This window comes from Aspergillus stella-maris (genome assembly GCF_047715825.1).
Source record: "Aspergillus stella-maris strain CBS 113639 unplaced genomic scaffold BDV14scaffold_6, whole genome shotgun sequence".
Lineage (NCBI taxonomy): Eukaryota > Fungi > Ascomycota > Eurotiomycetes > Eurotiales > Aspergillaceae > Aspergillus > Aspergillus stella-maris.
The window spans coordinates 254257-267234 of NW_027396800.1; the positions used below are offsets into that span (position 1 = coordinate 254257).

Below are 12978 nucleotides of genomic sequence, written 5' to 3' on the forward strand. Positions count from 1 at the left end.
ATAGATTTCAAGATAGACGGCTATCAAGACGCGTAAATAGGACGCGGTAGTAAACAGAATGAAGATTGCGTTATATTGACAGGGTTGATATCAGTATTTGGTTCTATATCTAGGTACACTATGTGATCATTCATCCACCACTTCAAATTCACAAGAGTCATTGCATGTTACCCAGGAACCCAATGAGGGGGCCCTTCTCTTGATCTGAGAAGTTAAGAGCTGCTGTAAAACTGTGTGGGATTGCACGTGTTATCAATAGGTTAACAGAGGATGTCCATTGTCAGATCTATATTTTAGCAGCCGAGGACGCACGAGGCTGCGACATTTGCCACCTACCTTAGCCTTTGATGGACAATAGACTCACATCGCAATAGCTTCATTATAACCAGCCTGAGAGTGGCGTAGATTTGATGACCGTGACTCTCATATGATCCTCATCCACAAAACCTCAGCCCGATCCCAAGCAGCCACAGACCACAACCACGTGACACCAAACGACACTGAATACGAGCTGACCGCTGCTAGATCAACCTGCTTGAGGTCAACCAAGGTTTCAAGATTTTTGATTCGATAAGGCTGAGGCAGAGTTCGTGTTCCCGGAAGGACATAGCCATCTCTGACGCTCATATTTAACGTCACTCGGCGGCTCACGTGGACCACGTGATCCGCGGCCTCCCATGGGGCATCCGGACGTGCTACCTAAACAGAACTCGCTAAAGCCAGCTAAATACATGTTTGAAGCAACAACTATGAACAAATATGTTGGAGATGAACAGGAGAAGTTTCTGCTCATAACTATGAGCTACGAGGGTGGCTACTAGCGTCGAATCAAGGTCATGTGATCAATATCAAAATGGATGAACCGATTGAAGGTCTTCTTCTTCTAGCTACAGTCTGTATAGAGGTTTTTATATCTATCTGAGAGCTTCATCCCTTCATAAACAGGGATACCATCCCTGCTTTTGTTGCTAGGGATGTTGAATGTAGGGGCAGGTCAAGCAAGGTGCTGAATAAGGCAGAATATCGATTCTCCACCTCTCTGGTTGTCAACAGACAAAGACCACGCGAGCGCCAAGACAGAAGAAAGCCACGTGCATTAGTCAGCGGTAATCATGTGGGCGGTCGAGTACTGCCGTGACTAGCAATACATGTAAAAAACACCAGATAATTTTCGAGAGCTTCGAAAACGCGATTGCATTGGGTTCAAACTGTTCAATTGGAGTTTCTGAGTCGTTAAAGATACTCTCTTTAATATATCCTGTATTTTTACCATACTCTTTTTATTTTTCCAGCGTTTCAGCCCACTGCATTGTGGGCCGCCGTCACGACGTCTTCCGTCATTCTCTCCCCAACCCGGTCGGCAGCTGGTCCTGCGCTGGTATCACGTTTCCTGGCCCTGAGCTGCTCCTCTTCTGCCCCTCCACTCGTCACCACTGCCTTTGCTTCTGTCTCTTCTCCCTTCCTCTCGCTCGACTTCCGCCGCTTCGCCTCCAGCAAGAAGAAAAAATCCAAGATGCCCCCTAAGAAGGCCCAAGTCCAAGAAAAGGTCCTCCTGGGCCGTCCCGGAAACAACCTGAAGAGTGGTATCGTATGTGAGCAACGACCCCACCAGCTATCAATTTTTTCTTCTGCCCCCAGCCTCCTCCTTTCTCTCCCCTATATAACCTGCTCCTCCCCCCAAACATTTTTTTCTTTCCTACAACAATCTCGTCGCAACTTGTAACTCAAGATGTCCTAACATCATGACAGGTTGGTCTTGCCAACGTCGGCAAGTCGACACTCTTCCAGGCTATCACCAAGTCGGGCCTTGGTAACCCTGCCAACTTCCCATATGCCACCATTGACCCTGAGGAGGCCAAGGTCATCGTTCCTGATGAGCGATTCGACTGGCTCTGCGAGCATTACAAGCCCAAGTCCAAGGTTCCCGCCAACTTGACCATCTACGATATTGCCGGTCTGACTCGCGGTGCCTCGACTGGTGCCGGTCTCGGTAACGCTTTTTTGTCTCACATTCGTGCCGTCGATGCCATCTTCCAGGTCGTCCGTTGCTTCGACGATGCTGAGATTATTCACGTCGAGGGTGACGTCGACCCCGTCCGTGACTTGATCATCATCAGCGAAGAGCTGCGGATCAAGGATATCGAGTTCGTTGAGAAGGCTCTTGAGGCCCTCAGCAAGCAGACGAGACGTGGTGGACAGTCTCTGGAGATGAAGAAGCTCAAGGAAGAGGAGGCTACTACTGCCAAGGTCCTTGACTTCTTGAAGGAGGGCAAGAACATCCGTCACGGTGACTGGTCCCCCAAGGAGGTACGTTTATTTCTTTTTTCTTTACTCCCTCCCAGCACTTTGTATGATGAATAAGAGCTTTGCTCGATATAACCCAGCTCGTCGAATGCCTCAATTTTTAATTCCAACGTGAGGCGCATGAGAACAAACCCTATCTGATTACATTCATTGCCGCTTTATGACTTCATTGCACGTTTCATCTCTTCCGAGACTAATGAACTTGCAGGTCGAAGTCATCAACCCTCTCTTCCTTCTCACGGCGAAGCCCGTTGTGTACCTTGTCAACTTGAGTGAAAAGGACTACATCCGCCAGAAGAACAAATACATTCCCAAGCTCATGGAGTGGATCAAGACCAACTCCCCTGGAGACTCTATCCTTCCCATCTCCGCTTCCTTCGAGGAGCGTTTGACCCAGTTTGAAACCGAGGCTGAGGCCGAGGAGGAGTGCAAGAAGCTCGGAACCCGCTCTGGTCTGCCCAAGGCCATCGTCCAGATGCGTCAGGTCCTCAACTTGGCCAGCTTTTTCACTACCGGAGCTGACGAGGTCCGTCAATGGACCATCCGTAAGAACACCAAGGCTCCCGCCGCCGCTGGTGTTATCCACGGTGACTTTGAGAAGACTTTCATCCAGGCTATTGTGTACAACTACAATGTGCTCAAGGAGGTTGGTGACGAAGCCCAGGTCAAGGCCGCTGGTAAGATCATGACCAAGGGTAAGGATTACATTGTTGAGGATGGAGATATCCTCCTCATCAAGGCTGGTGCTGCTCGGTCTTAAGATCAAAATACCAAAATCTACTCTCAATATCACACCACATATTTCATGAACGTTCTTTTCTTGATCTCGTAGCTTTCAAACAAAGTACTCGTACCCGAACATGCATCATTTCTCAAACCTCAAAAAACTCAAGAACTTTCGTCCCTGAGCAAATATGTCATAGAAAATTCAGCACGTGACCCGCAGTATTCCCCGCGATCCAGCTTCACGCCGCAACAAAGCTCCAAACAACCAAACACCCAAACACTAAGCACAATGTTCAAGAAAGAGTATGTATCTCCTTTATTGGCAATGCCAAACTCTTACAGAGTGCTTGAGGCCCAGAAATCGGCATTGTTTCTCTAGGGATCAAAAGGACCAAAGCTAACAGCAAAACCACAGCATCCCACCAAGCAACCGCTCAAAAGTCAAGTCGTCTGTGCAGCGCGCACTGCGCCAGAAGCTCATCGACGCGCACCCGCTATGCGAGCCATACATTGACGAGATACTGCCGAAGAAGGCGCAGCTTGATGCTGTGAAGCTGTGCGTGCCCCGCCTCTGCCAAGTTACCCCTCCTCAACCTGAACAATACACTCAAAATCTACAATGATGGGAGCAATGCTGATAGTATATGGAAAATAGTCCGGACCGCGTAACCCTCTACACAATAGACAGCACCCCCCTCTTCTACCAACCCCTCGACGGCCCCCCAATCCCACACCTAAAGATCCTGCACCAGTTCCCCTCCATGCTCCCCTCAATCCAAATCGACCGTGGCGCAATCCGGTTCGTTCTTTCCGGCGCAACGCTAATGGCGCCGGGCCTCACGAGTCCGGGTGGCCGATTACCAGATGCAAGTGAGAAGTTGGAGGCTGGAACGGTCGTGGCTGTGAAGGCGGAGGGGAAGGAGGAGGTTTGTATGGTTGGTACACTTAAAGCCGGGACTGAGGAGGTTAAGGCTAAGGGGAAGGGCGTTGTTATTGATGATGGGCATTATTTGGGGGATGGGCTTTGGAAGATGACATTGGACTAGGTAGGTTCTGTCATGATGTATCATGAGGCATGGGGGGATGGTGGTTATGGTGTTTGGGCGGTTGGGGTCGGGGTTGGGGGGTTATGTCTACCTACCTACTTATTTACAGTTACGGATGTAGCGTATAAGTGAACGAGCTGCATGATTTTATTGGCTATGTGTGCCTATGTACATATGATAAAAAGTAATGGAGACTATCTATTGTAGCCCGCTAGTTGTTTGTGCTGCCGGTGTTGTTGGAAGATATATCGCTCAATCGCCCGGGACTCCCATTAGGCGACATGGACCGTGCCACGGACTGCGAAGACCATGATGGCGTGCGAAGATTCAGTCCGAGACCCATGAGGTTCGCACCGGCGCCCTTGACACCTGCGGCACCATGTCGCAGGCCAGCACGCGACACAGCACGGCGGAGCATCTCGCCAGATCCGTCAAGAGCAACGAGGAACCGAGCGAGCTGCGCACAGAGCTCCCAGTCGCTCTTTTGAGAGGCTAAGATCATCAGCCTGACGACGTAATCTTCGACCGGGGCATCATGTCCCTCTGCTTCGTCCTCGAAGGCTTGTAGGACAAGGAGGTAGCCCACGGCGGTTTTGAGAGAATTCAGCTTAAGTGCTTGTTCGAAGAGGTCTTTCGGTGCGGGGAGGTAGGCGAAGAGGGTTCGCCATGACCGGAGCTCGGTTTTGCGCGTGCACTGAACGACAATATCTAGGTATACGCTTGGTGGGAGGGACGCTTGGAGGAAAGAGATAACGGTGGGGAGGAGAGGATCATGTTTGGGAGCTTGATCATCGAGTTTGCTGTCTTGAGCGGCCTTCTCGTCTTCTTCGTCAAGGACGTGGTGTAGGAGGATTTCAAGTGCGTGCGGGAAGTAGGAGAGATGGGAGAAATGCTGACATAGCGAGTTGGCTGCAGGAATATCGCCCTGCTCCAGACTGTGCTGTAAGAAGTAAGGGAGGAAGAGATGCGTCTGCCACCCTGTTAGTATGCATCAGACTCACATGCAATCGAAAACTTACTCGGATGGCGTATTTCAGCACCACAAATGTGACATCGCGCCGTTGTATCGCTTCCGGCTCCACTCCCAGTACGATACCTTTGTTCAACAGGACTGACAAAGGATAAAAGTCAAGAGGAACTTCGACCGATTTCGGTACATCTTCCCGCTGTAAAACTTCCTGGACGTCACCCCACGTAGTGAGATCTTTTCCAGAAAATGTCCATAGCGAATCCCGCAAAGAGAAATTACTGTGGTAATGGTTGAGGGCCAGCTCCGCTGCCGGGCTAGGCGGAAGTGACTCCTCGTATGGTGGCGCAAAGTTAAAGGAGAGCTGATCCCGCATTAGGATGTAATATTCGACATCGTGGGATACTACGCGCATGTCATATTTCAAGTCCCCAGTATCCGACATGGATGGCTGAAGGAGGACCAAGTTTCCGTCAACGAGCAAGAGCACGGACGCCACCTTGACATCTTGAGACGGATCTCCGTTGCCTTTCGAAGAGTCAGCGTCTCCCTTCCTCACTCATAAGACTTCACTTACGCAGTTGTTCTTCAGGCAAAACCCAGCTGATGGAACGGACACGAGTCGGTGCTCGTACAATCCCGTTGAAAGCAATCTGACCCACTGGGACGAGTGTAATATGCGATTGCGTCGAGGTGATTATATAGTGGTAAAGAATGTTTTCGTAGGTGTAAACGAGCAACGAATCCTCGCCCGAAGGTCCGATGAAAACCACAGGCGATGGAAGATACTCTATGTGAAGAATGTTATTGTTATTCAAGGGGAGCTCGCGTGAGAACAAGCATAGCTATTCCCAAATTAGCGTATATTACCCTGTATATTCCCGTGTAACATACCTCGTATGAACCCTCACGATCAATCGCTGCGATGAGGATATGACCATACCAGCACATGCCTCCACGAACAACAAAGGAGTTCTCAATCTTTGAGTCTTCGAACACTTTCCATCGACCACTGTTCACGCTATAGTGTGCCAGACCTCGTTTGCCCGCTATAGCAACATATCTGCCGTCCTGTGACACCGAACTTGAGCGGATAGGCCATTGGGAGTGGAGGTAAGCGGGCGGGTACTGTGCATGATGCCATAAGGAGTCTTTGCCAGAGATTGTAATCAGATCAGGTAGATCATGTCCGCGGTACATAATCACCTCTGTTCCAGTTTGCAACAGGCCTCGAGCGAGGTTAGCGGAGGAATAACAACCGGTTAGTGCACTGCGGGCTAATTCGAGAATCCACAGGCGCCGGTCATTCTGACCCGTGAGTATAATGTCAGACCCTCCGCCAATCCAGCAACCATGTGACGTGCCGGTCAACCAGTTTTCTCCATTCGATTCGGCAAGGGATCGATCAATTAAGAAACTGTTCCCTCCTGGCTTGCCAAATACACTCCAAGTTGTCCAACCATGCTCATAACCCGCGAAGAGACAGTATCCGTCAGGCGAGTAGCACATGAATGTCAAAGCACCAGTCGTACTGGGTGACGCGGGTGGTTGTAGTCTGTGCGACAAGGGAACGTTTCCCAAGTAGTCTTTTGCAGTGTAGACGAGAACATCACCGTTGGCACAGCTGACAGTGAGCAGCGAGAATCGAGCATTTACTGTAACCTTGACTGCCTTATCTTCATCGTTCTTTGGGGTATGGAAACAATGGCCATTGAACAGCTTCTTGTGGAGCTCAGGCTCCTCTGATGTCTCGGAGACACGTTGAACGGCGTATGCATGACCCTCATTGGTCACCCACACCATGAGGTTGATTGCACGGTCATACACCATATCAGCAATAGATACCCGCTTGGGCACATCCAAGACCCGGCTTAAAAGCTCCGACGTCGTTTGAGTACCGTTCTCGTCAGGCGTCCACCGTATACATTGGACAGCAGCAGGCTTGACAGTCGCTACCACAAGCTCGTTATCCAACGCTAGAGCCTTTACAATCCCAGACTCTATTTTGATAGCCATTCGAAACCGGATGCTAGCATCGTGGATGCTGCTCGAATCTTCATCGGCCGAGATGCGGGCTAGTTGCTGACGGCGAGTGGCGCCGCTCTGATCGTACTGCTGCTGGTAGACGCGAGAATTCGCATCCGCTGCGATGGTATAGGTAAGAAGGTATCCGTTGAGGGTTTGAACAACAAGGATCGTCGCGTCAGGTCTCATCATAAGAGCAATATTGGGACCGTAGGTGTCTAGCGACGTTGACGATCGCGAAAAGGCCGCGACAATAGCAGTGGGCTTGACCAGTCAGTTTCCCCATGCTATAAGAAATTTCAGTTTCAACGTACCCTGGTTTGCCAGACAGCTATTGAAGACTCGCCCATTGTCGCAAACATATGGCCAGTGCGCGACACGCAGAGACCCCTTATTGCTTCGTCCGCCCATTGCGATGACGGTCTTTCCTGAGCATGCGATTCCGAGCCATTGCTTTGGTTGAGCGGAGCACTCTGCTCTGCTTGTTCTGAAAAATCGTCCTCATGAAGCACGTCCTCTACATCGTTCGATGGCGGCGGGGCGGGGATTCCAGGGCCATTGATCGCATAGACCCTCGGAACCCCGTTTGGCCAGTACATGGCTCGAGAGAAGTCGAACAGTTAGGGAGAAGCGCAATGTCAGGTTTGATCATCTTCATTGAATCCAGGGATGTTATACTGCCAGACCAACGGCATTTGCAGCCCCAGAGCAGAATACCATGTTCACCAGGAGCTCTCCGATGATGTCGTCTGGAGAAGTAAGTAGATGGAGCTCCTATCTCCGCGCTCACCGCCCGAGCTGGGGGGGTCACTCCGAGCTATCACGTGGGGTCAACATGCAAACAGTGCAAAATAGAAGACTCGAGATTCGCCGCGCCAAAAATGTCCCCGCATCGAGCGTGCGTCCCCCACTGCTTCTTGCCAGCTATCCAGACAAATTCGAGTGTTGACAGACCTCGTATATACACGTTGCAATGGTATGCTATTCTTTCGATGAACCTTACTTACTCCATTATCAGTCACTCAAAACTAATCTCCAGCCTTTTCGGATTGCTAGGCCCCCACAGAGTCAAAGAAGCGCCTGGCGCTCGCTATCATCGATTTCCTCAACACCAGCGTGAAAGATGGTACGCTCACCGCAGACGACGCCGAGTCCATTGAGATCGCCCAGTCATGCATTGCCGACACATTCAAGGTTGACCCCACCAACGAGGCCGCGATGAAGGAGGCCGTTGGCGGACAGAACCTCGCCAGCATCTACAGCGTCTACGAGAAGCTCCGCAACAAGTCCCCATCTGCCGGTTCCTCCAGCACCGAGGCCGAGTCGAAGCCCAAGGCTGGCACTCCCACTCCAGAGTCCGACAAGTTGAAGTCCGAGGGTAACGCCGCTATGGCTCGTAAGGAGTACAGCATTGCCATCGACCTCTACACGAAAGCCCTCACCATCGCTCCCGCCAATCCCATCTACCTCTCCAACCGCGCTGCTGCCTACTCTGCCTCCGGACAGCCCGAGAAGGCCGCCGAGGATGCCGAGCTTGCTACCGCTGCTGACCCCAAGTATTCCAAGGCTTGGAGCCGACTGGGTCTTGCCCGCTTCGACCTTGCCGACTACCACGGCGCAAAGGCTGCCTACGAGAGCGGTATCGAGGCTGAGGGCAACGGTGGCAGTGAGGCTATGAAGCGTGGCCTCGAGACTTGCAAGAAGAAGATTGAAGAGGCTAGCCGCGGCCCTGAGCCCCCGGCTGACTCCGTCGACGACGCCCCTGGTGCTTCCCGCGGTGGTGGCGGTGGCATGCCCGACCTTTCCTCCCTGGCCAGCATGCTCGGCGGTGGTGGCGGCGGTGGTGGCGGCGGCATGCCCGACCTCGGCTCCATCATGAACAACCCCATGTTCGCTAGCATGGCCCAGAACCTCATGAGCAACCCCGATGCTCTTAACAACCTGATGAGCAACCCTCAACTGCGACAAATGGCCGAGAACTTCGGCCAGGGCGGTGGCATGCCAGACATGTCTGCCTTGATGAGCGACCCTAACATCGCCAACATGTAAGTGCCTAACGTCACGACTTCGTTGCCTTCCGAGGTAGAAAACTAATACGAACACAGGGCCCGGAATTTCATGGGTGGTGGTGCCGGCCGCGGTGGCTCTCAATAGATAGGTTAGGATATACGCTCATCGCACCAGCAGTGTTTACGATAATGACTCGTCGATCTTGAACCTCGAAATGATATATCCTTTTGTGCAATTGCCTCTCGGTACATACGTCCGATCTGTCTCTCGACGTATACTTAGGATGTTGAGAAACATATAGATTTAATCTTCTATCTGTCTTTACAAGCCGTTATGAAAAGGAATCTCGGAGTTCATTTGATGCGTTTTCGATTGTATGCGTGATTGACTAGATAGTAACACATAATTATAAAGCAAAACAACAACAAAACGCTGGACCTGAGCCCTGATGCAAAGATGGATAGAGTGGAGGGTGGTGATGTGATAAAAGGTCAACCAAAAGAATCAGGATATGCGCCAACGAAGCCAAAATGATCATGAATTTCGAGGTGTGCCATGAGCAGGCATCAGCTGAATGCCGCCGGCCCATTCAAACTCCGGCAAATACAGAATACAAGTACATGCGCGTAAAGGCGAGAAAAAAAAAAAAACATCCATAGTAATAGTTACTATAAATCATAGCATGAAGCGCCAGCCCACCTGGCCTCTATTTCAGAATAGTCAATATTGTACAGTCGGATATATCAGACAAGTCGAGAAGAGTAGAAACGGCCCGGTAATAAAAGGTAGGTAGGTGGTAATAATATGTCATCATTAATCGCCAGGACAGGAATATGAGTGAGTTGAAGTGGTGAAGTGATGTGTGCGAAGAGAAAAAGATTGCGAAGAGTTTGTTTAGATGTAATCCCGAGCGGCCTTGGACAGCTCGAGCACTCTCCAACCCTTTGTGTCAGGGTTGTTCACATCCTCCGGGATTCTCGTAAGACCCATAACGTAGTTGACAAGCTGGACCTTGTCTTCCATACCGGCGGCAAGCTCACCGGTCTTAACGTTGCGGTAGACGTGGACTTCCTGTGTACGGCACATGACCACGAAGATGGGGATGTCACCAGGGTCGAGCATGCGGGCCTTCACAACGTCGACGCCACGGATGTCAAGGATACGGCCGTCCGACTTCAAACCGGCTGTGGTAATCTGTTGCGTGAGGGCGGCGTAGACATGGAACTGTGCGTCCGAAAGCCAAAGCTTGAGAGTTTCAACATCACCCTTGACGTAGGCGTCGAGAACTTCGGGAAGCATGTATTCACGCATCTCTCGCAGGAAGGATTCCATCTGGAAGTTGGGGTCCATTTCGCGAAACTTCTTTACTACCTGAGCGGTCTCGTTCTCAGCGAAGAAGTTGGTGAAGACGTCTGTAATGCTGCGCGCAGTGCTAATCAGAGGGTTCTCCGACTCATTATATGTTTCCTTCATCGTAAAGAGCTTCTGCATCATAGGGTTTGTGTCTTTAAAATCGCGCCACGATTCCTTCCAGGCCGAGTCTTTGTGGAGCGTCACGTTGGTACCCGCACTGTTTAAAAAGTCATAAGTTAGATACTAGTCAAAATTGAACTGGATGGGAATGCATACTTCGGATCTTCGACCATGGGTCCAGACTGCCGGCGCCCAGACTTAGCCTCTTGCTCCTCGCGTAGTTGCCTCTGTTTTCTGCGCTCCTCCTTCTCAATCCAACCACCGTAGCGAGAGCTACTGCCATCATCTATAGCGTTCTTCACGCCTCCAACAGCTGTCTTATAAGCCTCGGTCTCTCGCACAGGACGCGTGGCTTTCTCGAGACCAGAACCAGTCGCATTGACACCCTTCCGGAGTCCCTTGACGACAGAGGTATTCCACGTCCATGAGGCACTTTTTCCGATAGCCCGACCCGTTCCCTTAAGCGCATTGGTGGTTCGCGAACTAGCTCCCTTCTGGGCAGCTTCGTAGGCAGCGCGAGCACGCTTAACATTCTCATTCTCCGTAAATTGATGCGCAGAAGACGCGAGGGCCTTTGTTGACTCGTTCCACTCCTTGGAAGCTTTGAATTCTGTCTGAAGAGTATCCCGGAAAACTTGCCACGGAGACTTGTCGCCATGAGGAGGAGGGGGAGGTGCATCCTCCTTCTTCTCTTCTGACTTGCCCTCCTCTTTGTTTTCCTCACTCTTCTCCTCCTTTGGCTCCTCGGACTTCTTCTCGCTTTGTTGTTCCTGTTTCTGCTGCAACCGAGGTGTGCCGACATGGAAGGATCTCGTCAGGTGAAGGGATGCGTAGGGGGAAAGAAGTCGAGAAACGGGAGAGTTGGCGCTATCTATCAGGCTTGGTGTCGCATTGATGGGAGACTGGACCAAAGACGATTGTAAAGCAACACCTGTCGTTCTCAAAGCCGACGTTTGAGACCGCAAAGCGGCCAGCCGCACGGTGGCCGACATCCTCGTAGCCGCTATCATGCTATGTGAATTAAAGCAATAACCGAAGCAGCGAGATCAAATGTAAACGTGAAGAAAGCCCGGGGGGTGAGGGAAGATGCGGAGGATGGAGAGTAAGAGGTGAGGCGAAAGAGAAGGCGATGTCGGCAACGGCAGCGATGAAGGGAAAAAGTTCGAGCTGTAAATGCCAAGACTCGAAAATTCGGCCTCCTTCCGCCGCCTTCATCTTTCCCGAACCATCGCCGCTACGTCTATTGTTGATCTAAGGCAGGTCCAATTGGTGTGGTTATTGTCCTGCTGATATTGTCGGCTTCAAGCTATTCTCGCAACCACGTCGACAACCACCGGGCTTTGAGTCTAACGAGGAGCCACTGACAGATCAGCCCTCTCCCCTACCGACACCTACTCCCGAACGGTCTCGTCGAAGATGAACAACAGGTTTGCGCGCGCTTTGGCACGCGCCCTTCCATCGGTTGGACGTCAAGCCCAGCCCAGAGTGTCACCATTATGCCAGACGAGAGCTTTCTCTTCCACGCCCAAGACATTCAGTGAATCGCAACCCCAAGGCGACTCAAACGCGGATATCGTTGACACATCCCGAAACGAGGCTGCGAACGACCCATTACCGTCGCCCCCAGTTAAGGCCTCGGATCTTGCTAGGAGCTCGGCAAACAATGCATTCTCGAAGATGGCTTTTGCTCTTGAAGCAGATGTGCTCAACCGTCCCTACGACAACTCCCCTCCATACCATATCCACGTCCTTTCGCACAAACACAACACGGTATTGACTCTCACACGACCGAACGGCAGCCCTTTGATATCATATGGCACTGGCGTCTTGGGCTTCCGCAAAGCTCGTCGCGGAGGTTACGACCCAGCGTTCAACCTGTCGGCGCATTTCTTCGGCCAGATTCAGGAAAAAGGACTCTTACTGAATATCAAGAAAGTCGAGATCATATTCCGTGGGTTCCATCAAGGGCGTCAAGCCTTCACAAAAGCCCTGATGGGCAACGAGGGAAAGAACATCCGAGGACTGGTGTCCGGGGTGTCAGATTCGACCAGAATCAAGTTTGGAGGAACAAGGAGTCCGAGAGTCCGCAGACTGTGAAGAGATCTCTTGCTATTTTGTCGTTATTTTTGCGCACATTATGTCCACTGGGTGACAACGCTTCCGTCTTGATGATATCAGGTGTTTATCGGAATGAAAGGGATCGACAGCTGGCCCTTTGCGCCTAGGGAAGCCATGTACGCTTCTGCTCTCAGGCAAGCGAAAGGGGGCAGACTCTGTAATTTAGTATGTACATGTACAATATAACACATTCTTGCTATATAAACCTTCAGTGCTAGTCTTTAGCAAGCAAAAGAATCCAGACCATAGATTTCCTCATTGGGTATAGCGCGTAGAGCTTCCAGGTCCCCGACTCGCGAAAGCTGTTGA

At 51.2% G+C, this 12978-nt stretch overlaps 5 protein-coding genes across 5 annotated transcripts; 3 read left to right on the forward strand and 2 right to left on the reverse strand.

Moving 5' to 3' along the window:
• Positions 1-1513: 1513 nt before the first annotated feature.
• BDV14DRAFT_187440 (P-loop containing nucleoside triphosphate hydrolase protein) lies at positions 1514-4076 on the forward strand (the record flags this gene model as incomplete). The annotated part of the gene is made up of 5 exons (XM_073770952.1): positions 1514-1588; positions 1750-2307; positions 2513-3057; positions 3446-3586; positions 3686-4076. 5 exons carry the CDS (start codon positions 1514-1516, stop codon positions 4074-4076), a joined length of 1710 nt encoding a protein of 569 aa, XP_073632021.1.
• Positions 4053-7821, reverse strand: BDV14DRAFT_166221 (RIC1 family protein). The gene is made up of 6 exons (XM_073767449.1): positions 7383-7821; positions 5938-7332; positions 5621-5888; positions 5096-5571; positions 4159-5046; positions 4053-4090 (listed from the first exon to the last, which is right to left on the reverse strand). The coding sequence occupies exons 1-5, from the start codon at positions 7665-7667 to the stop codon at positions 4288-4290; spliced, it is 3183 nt and encodes a 1060-aa protein (XP_073632022.1). The 5' UTR covers positions 7668-7821; the 3' UTR covers positions 4053-4090; positions 4159-4287.
• Positions 7822-7946: 125 nt separating this feature from the next.
• Positions 7947-9353, forward strand: BDV14DRAFT_117164 (putative Hsc70 cochaperone (SGT)). The gene is made up of 3 exons (XM_073765805.1): positions 7947-8044; positions 8125-9113; positions 9174-9353. The coding sequence occupies exons 1-3, from the start codon at positions 8042-8044 to the stop codon at positions 9220-9222; spliced, it is 1041 nt and encodes a 346-aa protein (XP_073632023.1). The 5' UTR covers positions 7947-8041; the 3' UTR covers positions 9223-9353.
• A 568-nt stretch (positions 9354-9921) lies between these two features.
• tim44 (protein translocase subunit TIM44) lies at positions 9922-11687 on the reverse strand. The gene is made up of 2 exons (XM_073765806.1): positions 10708-11687; positions 9922-10648 (listed from the first exon to the last, which is right to left on the reverse strand). The coding sequence occupies exons 1-2, from the start codon at positions 11559-11561 to the stop codon at positions 9973-9975; spliced, it is 1530 nt and encodes a 509-aa protein (XP_073632024.1). The 5' UTR covers positions 11562-11687; the 3' UTR covers positions 9922-9972.
• A 91-nt stretch (positions 11688-11778) lies between these two features.
• Positions 11779-12911, forward strand: BDV14DRAFT_166223 (mitochondrial 37S ribosomal protein uS11m). The gene has a single exon (XM_073767450.1). It carries the CDS (start codon positions 11968-11970, stop codon positions 12646-12648), a length of 681 nt encoding a protein of 226 aa, XP_073632025.1. The 5' UTR covers positions 11779-11967; the 3' UTR covers positions 12649-12911.
• Positions 12912-12978: the final 67 nt, after the last annotated feature.